The sequence below is a fragment of the Microcaecilia unicolor genome, chromosome 2, assembly GCF_901765095.1.
Source record: "Microcaecilia unicolor chromosome 2, aMicUni1.1, whole genome shotgun sequence".
Lineage (NCBI taxonomy): Eukaryota > Metazoa > Chordata > Amphibia > Gymnophiona > Siphonopidae > Microcaecilia > Microcaecilia unicolor.
Window position 1 is genome coordinate 69365183 of NC_044032.1, and position 13420 is coordinate 69378602.

Genomic DNA, 13420 nt, shown 5'->3' on the forward strand with positions numbered 1-13420 from the left:
TGATGTGAATTGGAGTGTCCTGTCTGCAGAATTGGAAAGAAGTAGGGAGATTGTGGACACCTGTCAAAGTGCCTTTCTCAGACAAATGGTGATGGAACCCACAAGGGAAGGGTCGATGATGGATGTAGTGCTCACGAATGGAGGAAGTGTTTCCAGTATCCAGGTGGGTGCCCACCTATGTAATAGTGATCATCACACAATATGGTTTGATATAAGGGCAAAGGCAGAGTGCAGATGCACAAAACTCAAAGTACTGGATTTCAGACATACTGATTTTGATAAAATGGGGGAATACCTGAAGAAGGAGCTGTTTGCATGGGAAGGCGTAAGAGAAGTGGAAAATCAGTGGTCAAAGCTAAAGGTTGCTATAAATATGGCAACTGATCTTTACACAAGGAAAGTAAACAAAAACAAGAAAAGCAGGAAGCCTATATGGTTTTCCAAACAAGTAGCTGAAAAAATAAGAGCAAAAGAGGCTTTGTTCAAGAAATACAGAAGAACGCAACAAGAGGATCATGGAAAAGATTATGGGATTAAACTCAAAAGAAGTGAAGAGGGAAATACAGCTAGCGAAAGCACAAGTGGAAGAAAAATGGCTAAAGATGTAAAGAAAGGTGACAAGACCTTTTTCAGATATATTGGAGAAAGGAGAAAAGATAGGAATGGAATTGCAAGACTGAAAGGTAATGAGAATGGCTATGGGGAGAGTGAAGAGGATAAAGCAAACGTGCTGAACAATTACTTCTCTTCGTTGTACATGGAGGAAAATCCTGGAGAAGGACTGTGGTCGGCTGCCGAGAGAATATCTGGGAATGGAGTGGATACTGCGCCGTTTATGGAAAAAAGAATTTATCAACAGCTTGAGAATTTGAAGATGGACAAAGCTATGGGGCCGGATGGGGTACATCCCAGGATACTGAGGGAGCTCAGAGAGGTCCTGGTGGGACCTCTTAAAGATTTATTTAATAGATCTTTAGAGACAGGAGAGGTTTCGTGAGATTGGAGACATGCGGATGTGGTCTCTCTTCACAAAAGTGGAGACAGGGAAGAAGTGGGAAACTACAGACCGGTAAGTCTCACGTCGGTGGTAGGAAAAACAATGGAGTCGCTGCTGAAAGAAAGATAGTTAACTTTCTAAAAGCCAAAGAGTTATAGGACCTGAGGCAACATGGCTTTACCAAAGGAAAATCCTGTCAAATGAATCTTATTGACTTCTTTGACTGGGTGACCAAAGAACTGGATGAAGGGCATGCGCTAGATATAATTTACTTGGATTTCAGCAAAGCCATTGATACGGTCCCCCACAGAAGACTCGTGAATAAGCTGAAAGGGCTGAACTTAGGACCAAAAGCGGTGGACTGGATAGGAAACTGGTTGACCGACAGGTGGCAGAGGGTGGTAGTAAATGGAATCCGCTCAGAGGAAAAGGAAGGTGAGCAGTGGAGTTCCTCAGGGGTTGATGCTGGGGCCGATTCTGTTTAATATATTTGTGGGAAATACTGCTGAAGGGTTGGAAGGAAAGGTTTGCCTTTTTGAGGATGACACGAGGATAGCCAATAGAGTGGATACCCTATAGGGAGTAGAAACAATGGGAAGGGATTTCCAAATGTTAGAAGAATAGTTCAGGGTCTTGCAGTTAAAATTTAATCTCTCTCTTACTATTAGGTTCTTATCTTTTCAGTTTCTGCTAGTTTATAATCTGTACCCTCCAGAAACCTCAATTTTTATGATAAATCTTTTCCATTATCATAAGTAATTTTTCTTACAAATAATAATTTTAATAATAATGGGTGCTCAGTTTTTTTTTTTGTTGCATTACATAGACTGGAGTCATACAGTATAATGCCCCCAGACCACCATCCTTTAGTCCATGCCTACCTTCCCTAAATGTAGTAACTATTTTATCATTTTTTTTATATATATGGACTAGTATTTAAAGTTCTGATGTTACTTAGCTTTTGTCGGTGGCCCGTCTCTCTGATTTCCAACAATATGATGTAATGCGTTTTGTATGCTATTGTGAATTGTGTCTTCTTAAAATAAGTACATAAGTAATGCCATACTGGGAAAGACCAAAGGTCCATCAAGTCCAGCATCCTGTTTTCAACAGTGGCCAATCCAGGTCACAAATACCTGGCAAGATCCCAAAAAAGTACAAAACATTTTATACTGCTTATCCCAGAAATAGTGGATTTTCCCCAAGTCCATTTAATAATGGACTTGGGGAAATAAAATTTGCATTTTCCTGAACTTTATCGTTCTCTCGTTCTCTACACAGTCTGTGTTTCACCGTTCCCCGGCATCTTCAGAAGAACTTATCTGCGACAGAAATTGTCTAAAATCATTATCTTATGCAATATAACTCTTATCCTTCTGGACCCTTATTATCTGCAACATATCACTGTTCATTACTTTTCACAAATATTTATGTATCTTATTAGTCATTCAATTAGAACTTACTTCCAGCTTGTCCGTGATGGAACTCACAGTGAATCAAGTGCAGTGGAAAAACTCCAGCGCCTGCACTGTCTGGATTTTATACATCACTATCGGGCTTATTTTCAAAAGAGAAGGGCGCCCATCTTCTGACACAAATTGGGAGATGGGCATCGCCCAAAACGGCATAACCGAAAGCCGATTTTGGGCATCCTCAACTGCTTCTCGTCGCGGGGACGACAAAAGTTCACAGGAGCGTGTCGGCACCTTAGCAAAGGTGGGACTGGGGCGTGATTAAGAGATGGGTGTCCTCGGCTGATAATAGAAAAAAGAAGGGCGTCCCTGATGAGCACTTGGCCGACTTGGTCCATTTTTGTCTTGCGACCAAGCCATGAAAAGGTGCCCAAACTAACCAGATGACCACCAGAAGGTATCGGGGATGACCTCCCCTTACTCCCCCAGTGGTTACCAACCCCCTCCCACCCTAAAGAAACAGAGAATGGGGAAAAGATAGGATGCTCAGTCTTGGCCATTTTTGAACACTGGTGTAGGGATTTCCAAGTGTTCCTTTTGAAATCTTTGACATTTTAGATTTTATTCAGGATGGTTTGGACAAGGGATTGGCCTTAGTTTCCTTGAAGGTTCAAGTGGTATTGCTGGCTTATTTTCAGGGTCATATCAAGGGCAAGCCATAGGCCTCTCACCCGCATGTTGGCAAATTCCTGAGAGGGGTCAATCTTATTCGGCCCCCTTGCTGGCCATTTATGCCTCCTTGGGATCTTAATTTGGTAGTGTTGTCCTTGGTGAGATTGCTCTTTAAACCACTTGGCACCTTTACGATTAAAGATCTCACCTTGAAGGCTGTCCCATGAGTTTACTGCTTTCATACTTCCCATCAGTCTTCTATAGGCTGGTCTAGAGGAACAATAAGAAAGGAAAAATTATCTGCTAATTTGCTTTCCTTTAGTTTCACCAGACTGGCCCAGATCCCTCCCTTTCTGGGATTTTGCTGTTTTTTAGGTTATTTGGTGGTTCTGATTTTCACCGGAATGTTGGTCTGCTGGAGAATGTATGATGTCAGGCCTGTTGCTGTGACATATTTTGTTCTGCAATGAGTTGGTCTAGGTTACTTGTTTCTTCAAAAAAATTTTGAAATATAGAATGAGATAAATAAGATATACTGAGACGAGATAGATAATACCTCTTGCAGTTGTTGCTGTTTGATGACTGCTAGCTTGGCTGAGGCGCTCCAGATGTGCATCTGTGCTGCAAGAGGCAAGCAGAGCATGGAGATAGTTTTGGAGGGTGTTAGTACTCCACTTTGAGATGTTAATATACTGCTTCTCTGAGGACTGCACAGGCCACATATAGGCTCATTTAGGAGTCAGGAATTCTCCTACTGGTAGGAGTTCATAACCATCAGTCTTCTCTGGACTGATCTGGAGGAACTAAAGGGAAACAAAGTACCAGGTAAGACCTAATTTCTCCATGTGCATTCCCCTTTTCGAATGGGACATACACGTATAGATCTTGGTGCCACCCTAGTCCCATCCAAACCAAGTTCCCTTGTCATATGCATGTAGTACAGATTTACATGTGCAAATTCTGGCTTTCTAAAACTTTCTACATTTATTTGAGGTGGATATTAAAGATGCCAATATTTATGCATGTAAATCATTAATAGGGCTTCTAAAATAAGGGCCAGAAGTACCTATGTGTCTATATACAGTACTATAATATACCAGAACAAAAGTGAAAGGAATTGTGGCTAGATTGAACCTGGTTGGAAACAGGTGTAAATTATATACGAACACATATTTTTTATTAAATATGCACACTAATTACAATTCTGCACATGCTCTGCCCAAAACTTGCCCCTGAACATGTGCACAGAGAGATCATATGAAAGTACTTATCTTCTTTTTACCGTGCATACTTTATGCACCTTACTCGTAGAGTAATTTTATAAAAGCCCTTTTAAATGCTTAATAAGTCCTTTATGTGTAAAAATAAAATCTTTACAATTTTAGCCCGATAGTTCCTTTGAAAATTGGCAGCCAGTGGACTTATATGTCTATCAACAGCCAGTAAAAATGTAAGTCTTTTTGCCTATCAGGCCCTGTGTGCTTCATATTTCAGTAGTAGATCATAACTACTGAAGAAACCATGGAAATTACTGACTTTGGTTTTGGCTCTGTACTACTTTCAATTTTTCATACTACACTTCTGTTTGATGTTAGAACACAGTCTACATTGGAGTAATCTTCAAAAGAGGAATGAGTTATCTTCTAAACTAAACCCTTCTACCTAATTCAGAACAGTGAAGATTTAACTTTTTTTTTTCTCTTCTTAGGTCTTCCTGTCCAGGCCAAAGCACATGCTGAAGCTGCAAAGGATATCCTGCTCAACACAGTCCAAGCAACCAAATCTGAAGAAGAGAAAAAAGAGATATTAGGGACTCTTGTGACTATCTACTATACAATAGGCATGGCGCATCTTATGCAGGGCACATATCCTTTCCATGATACATTTATTCTTGTTGTCAGCACAGTGTACTTACTCCTGCAAAAGCTTCATTAGAAAATCACTGTTTCCTCTGTTATTTACTGATGCAGTCCTGGGTTTACCCCATGCCTTTTTTGATTTCCCTATTGTCAGGGCTGAGGCAGCCATTAGGTAGTCTAGGCAGTCACCTAGATCTGCAAGCAGAGTCAGGGCTGCTGCTTTCTTTTCTCTCTTCCCTGGTTTCTCTAAAGGCAGTCAGCAAGACAGAAGAACTTTAAACTCTCTTCCCTCTGAACATGTCCCAGTGCCATGCTGCCACTCTTGCTGTGCCTTTTTCCCCCACCCCTCCAAGGGCCCCCAGCCAGAGAAGAGACACTTAATCAAATTCCCACTTCCTATGAGGCCAGTCTCACAGTAATAGATGTGACAGTCGCTCAAAAGCACATGGTTCGGAATAAGGTATCTTTTAAAGATATCACCAAAACAGGGAAGATAGGGTATCCTGATAGTGAGGTTGCAAAAGAGACCATAGTAGATCAGGTGTCTTAAATAAAAATAAAAATCAGACAAAAGATTGCAAATTAATACTGTCAAGTACTGAGCATAATGTAAATAGGAACAACAAACATAGATTGAAATGTCTATATGTGAATGCCAGAAGCCTAAGAAATAAGATGGGAGATTTAGAATATATTGCACTAAATGAAAAATTAGATATAGTAGGCATCTCTGAGATCTGGTGGAAGGAGGATAGCCAATGGGACACTGCCATACCAGGGTACAAATTATATCGTAGTGATAGGATGGATCGAATTGGTGGAGGGGGTAGCATTGTACGTTAAGGAGGGCCTTGAATTAAATAGATTGAAATTTTTGTAGGAAACAAATCGCATCTTGGAATCCCTAAAAAATTGAAATTCCATGTATAAAGAGGAAAAGGATAGTGATAGGAGTGTACTACTGTCCGCCTGGCCAGAATGAACAGACTGATGTAGAAATGTTATCGGAAATTAGGGAGGCTAACAAGCTGGGTAACACGATAATAATGGGTGATTTCAGTTACCCCGATATTGACTGGATAAATGTAAATATCGGGGCATGCTACAGAGGTAAAATACCTTGACAAACTCAAGGACTGCTTTATGGAGCAGCTGGTACAGGAACTGACAAAAGAAGGAAAAATTCTAGACCAAGTCCTTAGTGGAGCGCATGATCTGGTGTGGAAGGTGATGGTGATGGGGCCGCTTGATAACAGTGGTCATAGTATGATCAGATTTGATATTAGCTTTGGAGTAAGTATAAACAGGAAATCCAATATGTTAGCGTTTAACTTTCAAAAAGGAGACTATGATGAGAAGAACAGCTTAGAGGAGCAGCAGCAAGGGTCAAAAATTTACATCAGACGTGGATGCTGTTCAAAAAATACCATCCTGGAAGACCAGGCCAAATATATTCCATGTATTAAAAAAGGAGGGAGGAAGACCAAATGACAGCCGACATGGTTAAAAAGTGAGGTGAAGGAAGCTATTAGAGCTAAAAGAAAATCCTTCAGAAAACGGAAGAAGGAACTGACTTAAAATAATAAGAAACAGAATAAGAATGTCAAATTAAATGCAAAGCGCTGATAAGGAAGGCAAAGAGGGACTTTGAAAAAAAGATTGCGTTGGAGGCAAAAACGCATAGCAAAATTTTTTTTAGGTATATTAAAAATAAGAAGCTGGCAAAAGGATCGGTTGGACCACTAGATGACCGAGGGGTAAAGGGGCAATCAGGGAAGACAAAGCCATAGCAGAGAGATTAAATGAATTCTTTGCTTTGGTCTTCACTGAGGAAGATTTGGGAGAGATACCGGTGCCACAAATGGTATTCAAAGCTGGCGAGTCGGAGAAACTGAATGAAATCTCTATAAATCTAGAGGATGTAATGGGGCAATTTGACAAATTGAAGAGTAGCAAATCTCCTAGACTGGATGGTATTTATCGCAGAGTACTGATAGAATTGAAAAATTAACTGACGGAACTATTGTTAGGAATATGTAATTTATCTTTAAAATCGAGTGTGGTACCGGAAGATTGGAGGGTAGCCCATGTTACACCGATATTTAAAAAAGGTTCCAGAGGGGATCCGGGAAATAATAGACTGGTGAGCCTGACGTCAGTGCTGGGCAAAATGGTTGAGAGTTTTATAAAGAACAAAATTACAGAGTACATTCATAAGCATGGATTAATGAGACAAAGCCAACATGGATTTAGTGAAGGGAAATCTTGCCTCACCAATCTATTACATTTCTTTGAAGGGGTGAACAAAAATGTTGGATAAAGGCGAGCTGGTTGATATTGTGTATCTGGATTTCAGATGGCGTTTGACAAAGTGCCTCATGAAATACTCCAGAAGAAATTGGAGTCATGGGTTAGGATGTAGTGTCCTATTATGGATTAAGAACTGGTTAAAGGATAGAAAACAGAGAGTAGGGTTAAATGATCAGTATTCTCAACGAAGAAGGGTAAATAGTGGGATTGATTTCCCAGGGTCTGTGCTGGGACTGCTGCTTTTTAACATATTTATGATCTAGAGATGGGAGTAACTAATGAGGTAATTAAATTTGCTGACGACACAAAGTTATTCAAAGTTGTTAAATCGTGAGAAGATTGTGAAAAATTACAAGAGGACGTCATGAGACTGGGCGTCTAAATGGCAGATGACGTTTAATGTGAGCAAATGCAAAGTGATGCATGTGGGAAAGAGGAACCCGAAATATAGCTATGTAATGCAAGGTTCTATGTTACGAGTCACCAATCAAGAAAAGGATCTTGGCATCGTCATTGATGATACATTCAAACCCTCTGCTCAGTGTGCTGCGGCGGCTAAGAAAGCAAATAGAATGTTAGGTATTATTAGGAAAGGAATGGAAAACAAAAGTGAGGACGTTATAATGCCTTTGTATCGGTCCATGGTGCGACTGCATCTCGAATATTGTGTTCAATTATGGTCGTCGCATCTCAAAAAAGATATAGTGGAATTAGAAAAGGTACAGAGAAGGGTGATGAAAATGATAAAGAGGATGGGACGATTTCCCTATGAGGAAAAGGCTGAAGCGTCTAGGGCACTTCAGCTTGGAGAAAAGATGGTTGAGGGGAGATATGATAGAAATCTATAACATAATGAGTGGAGTGGAACGGGTAGATGTGAAGCGTCTGTTCACGCTTTCCAAAAATACTAGGACTAGGGGGCATGCAACGAAGCTGCAAAGTAGTAAATTTAATACGAATCGGAGAAAATTTTTCTTCACTCAATTTGTAATTAAACTCTGGAATTCATTGCCAGAGAATGTGGTAGAGGCAGTTAGCTTAGCGGGGTTTAAACAAGTTCTGGACGGCTTCCTAAAGGAAAAGTCCATAGACCATTATCAAATGGACTTGGGGAAAATCCATTGCTTTTTTCTGGGATAAGTAGCATAAAATGTATTGAACTTTTTCGGGATCTTGCCAGGTATTTGTGACCTGGATTGTCCACTGTTGAAAACAGGTTGCTGGGCTTGATGGACCCTTGGTCTGTCCCAGTGTGGCAATACTTATGTGTTTCTGCTGAAAAACCTGGGGACTTTGGCATTGCGGCGAAATGCCATGAGATCCAAAATCGGGATGCCCACTTCTGAGTGACAGGCTGGAAGACCTCTGGGTCCAAGGAATTCCTGCTAAGGTAATCATTCTACACTTTCAGCATTCCCACAATGTGTGCACGGTTCCTTCTTTTCTTCCTAAAGTGGTGTCTGTGTTTCACCTAAATCAACCTTTGTTTCTTCCATTCTTTTGGAAAGAGGATTATAAGAAGGTCTTTCAGTTGCTGCATTCCTTGATGTTCGCCAAGTACTTCTTCAGTGTCTACAATCTATCAATGAATTTTGTTGCTCAGATCACCTTTTCATACTCCTGTAAGGTAATGCTGCCTCCAAAGCGACTATCGCCTGCTGGTTTAAGGAGGCTATTGCCTTGGCTTATATTCTGTCCAGCAAATAGCCCCCGTCTTTGCTCCAAGCTCATTCTACCAGAGCCCTTTCGACTTCTTTGGCAGAGTCTAGGGCTTACTGCCTAGAAGAACTGTAGATTGGCTACATGTTCCTCTTTGCATATCTTTCCCAGGCAGTTTCGCTTGAATGTAATGGCTCAGTCAGAAGCATGCTTTGGAGCATCAGTTTTCTTTGCAGGTGATTCTGCTTCCCACTAATAACTTTCTTTCCTTTAATCACAGCAGATGAATCCATAATCCCACCCTTTTTCAGTACTATCGATTGATTTCTCTGTTTAGAGTTGTCGCTGCATGTTACTGATTCTGGTTCTAGTTGTTATACTCTTCATGTGTTGATTCTGTGAGGAAGGAGAAATGTTTTGTTTAACTTTTCCTTCTGCTTTGTTATATTACTTGACCAAGGAGCATACCGTCTCAATGATGGAGTTCAGTTTACTGTTCTCTATCTCCACCTGCTGCTAGATTGTCATAACCCACAAGTCTCTGGATTCATCTGCTGTGATTAATGGAAAGAAAATTATCAGGTAATACATAATTTTTCCATCTATCCCCTTTCACCTTCATCCTATGCCCCTTCATTGCAGAGCTTCCTTTCAATTGAAAGAGACCTACCTCCTGTGCATTTGTCTAGGTGTTTAAACGTCTCTATCATATCTCCCCTCTCCCACCTTTCTTCCAAAGTATACATATTGAGGTCTTTAAGTCTGTCCCAATAGAGTTTATGAGAAAGACCACTGACCATTTTAGTAGCTGCTCTCCGAACTGATTCCATCCTGTTTATATCTTTTTGAAGGTATGAATTCCAGAATTGTACACAATATTCTAAATGAGGTCTCACCAGTCATATACAGGGGCATCATCACCTTCTTTTTCCTACTGGCCATTCCTCTCCCTATGCACCCATTCTATCTTTCGCCGTCACCTTTTCTACCTCTTTTGTGCACAAAAGTTCTTCACCCCCTAAACTGTAAGTTCCCTCATGTTTTTGCAGCACAAACGCATGATTCTGCCATTTTTTTTACTATTAAATCTTAGCTGCCAAATTCCAGCCCATTATTCAAGCTTTGCTAGGTTCTTCCTCATGTTATCTACACCATCAGGGGTGTCTACCCTATTGTGGATTTTCGTATCATATGCAAAGAGGCAAACCTCATCAGACAGCCCTTCAGCAATATCACTTGCAAAAAGGGTAAAAAGAACAAGCCCAATAACCACTAGTAACATCTTTTCCTCAGAGTGAGCTCCATGTACCAGTACCTTCTGTTGTTTTCCACTTATTAAGTTCCTAACCCAGTCACTTACTTTAGAGCCCTCTCACTTTCCACTGCGACTGTCCCTGCTGCCTTTAAACATGCTGTGGTCACACCTCTCCTTAAGAAGCCTTCACTCGACCCTACTTGTTCCTCTAATTACCGACCCATCTCCCTCCTTCCTTTTCTCTCCAAATTACTTGAGCGTGCTGTTCACCGCCGCTGCCTTGATTTTCTCTCCTCACATGCTATTCTTGACCCACTACAATCTGGTTTTTGCCCTCTCCACTCAACCGAAATTGCGCTTACTAAAGTCTCCAATGACCTATTACTGGCTAAATCCAGAGGTCAATATTCCATCCTCATTCTTCTTGATCTTTCCGCTGCTTTTGACACTGTCGATCACAGCATACTTCTCGATACCCTGTCCTCACTTGGATTCCAGGGCTCTGTCCTTTCCTGGTTCTCTTCCTATCTCTCCCTCCGCACCTTTAGTGTTCACTCTGGTGGATCCTCTTCTACTTCCATCCCTCTGCCTGTCGGCGTACCTCAGGGTTCTGTTCTTGGTCCCCTCCTCTTTTCTATCTACACTTCTTCCCTTGGTTCATTAATCTCATCCCATGGCTTTTCCTACCATCTCTATGCTGATGACTCCCAAATCTACCTTTCTACCCCTGATATCTCACCTTGCATCCAAACCAAAGTTTCAGCGTGTTTGTCTGACATTGCTGTCTGGATGTCTCAACGCCACCTGAAATTAAATATGACCAAAACCGAGCTTCTCATTTTTCCCCCCAAACCCACCTCCCCGCTCCCCCCGTTTTCTATTTCTGTTGATGGCTCTCTCATTCTCCCTGTCTCCTCAGCTCGAAACCTTGGGGTCATCTTTGACTCTTCTCTCTCCTCTGCTCATATCCAGCAGATTGCCAAGACCTGTCGTTTCTTTCTTTACAACATCCGTAAAATCCGCCCCTTTCTTTCCGAGCACTCTACCAAAACCCTCATCCACACCCTTGTCACCTCTCGTTTAGACTACTGCAATCTGCTTTTTGCTGGCCTCCCACTTAGTCACCTCTCTCCTCTCCAGTCGGTTCAAAACTCTGCTGCCCATCTCATCTTCCGCCAGGGTCGCTTTACTCATACTACCCCTCTCCTCAAGACTCTTCACTGGCTCCCTATCCGTTTTCGCATCCTGTTCAAACTTCTTCTACTAACCTATAAATGTACTCACTCTGCTGCTCCCCAGTATCTCTCCACACTCGTCCTTCCCTACACCCCTTCCCGTGCACTCCGCTCCATGGATAAATCCTTCTTATCTGTTCCCTTTTCCACTACTGCCAACTCCAGACTTCGCGCCTTCTGTCTCGCTGCACCCTACGCCTGGAATAAACTTCCTGAGCCCCTACGTCTTGCCCCATCCTTGGCCACCTTTAAATCTAGACTGAAAGCCCACTTCTTTAACATTGCTTTTGACTCGTAGCCACTTGTAACCACTCACCTCCACCTACCCTCCTCTCTTCCTTCCCGTTCACATTAATTGATTTGATTTGCTTACTTTATTTATTTTTTGTCTATTAGATTGTAAGCTCTTTGAGCAGGGACTGTCTTTCTTCTATGTTTGTGCAGTGCTGCGTATGCCTTGTAGCGCTATAGAAATGCTAAATAGTAGTAGTAGTAGTAGTAGTAATAGCCCGTACCAAGGGCGCTCAGTTTATTTATTAGTTGACTATGTGGCACTGTGTCAAAGGCTTTACTAAAATCTAAATACACCACATCTAGCATACTCCCTCAATCTAACTCTTTTTGGTCACCTTGTCAAAGAAATTAAGATTTGTTTGACAAGACCTGTCACTAGTGAAACCATGTTGCCTTATGTCCTGTAATTCATTGGATTCCAAAAACTTTACCATTCTCTGTTTTAAAAGCATTTCCATGAATTTACTTACCACAGAAGTCAAATTTATCGACCTGTAGTTCCCAACCCTCTTCCTTACTTCCACCTTTGTGGAGAGGGACCACATCTGACCTTCTCAAGTCCTCTGGGACCATTTCCAACTCTAGAGAAGATTAAAAAGGTCAGCCAATGAAACCACAAGATCTTCCCTAAGTTTCTTCAGTGCCCTCAGATGTATGCCATCTGGCGCCATTGCTTTGTACACTTTTAATTTAGCTAGCTGATCATGAACATAATCCTCTGAAAATCATTCAGGGACTATCACACCTCCATTCTTATTTGTGCTTGTCTTCTGCGGTCCTGCTCCCAGCCCTTCAAACAGCCATAAAGTTATGTTAAAAATAAATAAAAAAAGAGAAGACTTGTGAAAGACTGAATTAGAATTCATGGTGGGATTATGTATAAATTGAGGAGGAGAGTGCTGGCAATATAGTGATAATCTGAACAAGGCAGTGAAATGAGAAGTGCTGGCCCTAGCTTCAGCCAGAGCCGAACAATATGTCCTGACAGCTATGGAAACTCAAATACCCATCAGCGTAGGTTGATGTTCAAAACCACTTATGCAGCCAGAAGCTGTGTTCTGGCTTCATGAGTTCTTTTATTAGAATTTGCCAGCAGACGTAACTTTTGATTGTGTGGCAAGTTATATGGCCAAAAGATACGTGTTTAAACTGGGACAGGATTAGGAGGTGAGGCCTAAAGTTATAAGCAGAAATATTCAGCATATGTGCAGGTAACTAATCCATTTAAGTGCTTACCACAGGTACAGAAGACCTAACTGTATATGGATAAGTTATTTGTATAAATTAATGCCAGCATTTTCAGCAGTTACACTTAAATGGATAGCTTGGATAAAAAATTATCTGTATATTTTTATGTGTTCACTGGATTGCTAAATATTTACCTCAGTAAGCTTAATATCTTTAAATACACAGATAGGATTCTTTTGTATTTCATCTCTGCTTTTCGCTTCCATCTCTTCAGATCTTCTTCTTGTCTTAGAGCAAAATGGTAAACTAGTTCTTACCTGGTAATTTTCTTTCCTTGAGTCCTTCCAGACCAGTCCAGGCACTTGGATCTGTACTATCCTGCCAGCAGGTGGAGACTGAGAACTAGCTTGTGCTGTCAAGATATCTTCCAGATTCTCCTCCATCCAATCTATCAATATCTGCATCTCTTCTGCCACTTGCAGACTTCTTGTTCTTCCTTGTTTGTTGGCATAGGCTACTGTCATCACAGTGTACTGCTT

The 13420-nt window shown here is 41.3% G+C and overlaps 1 protein-coding gene across 2 annotated transcripts in view; it reads left to right on the forward strand.

Annotated features, from left to right (window-relative positions):
• Positions 1 to 13420, forward strand: part of TTC23L (tetratricopeptide repeat domain 23 like) — a 101171-nt gene that overhangs the window by 23890 nt on the left and 63861 nt on the right. For both annotated transcript variants that reach the window (XR_003940973.1, XM_030193020.1), the window contains exon 5: positions 4790 to 4946. Coding sequence is in view for 1 of the 2 variants with exons in the window: in XM_030193020.1 (XP_030048880.1) it covers positions 4790 to 4946 (157 nt within the window). In the remaining variant the exon portion in view is untranslated. The remainder of the gene's footprint in view (positions 1 to 4789; positions 4947 to 13420) is intronic.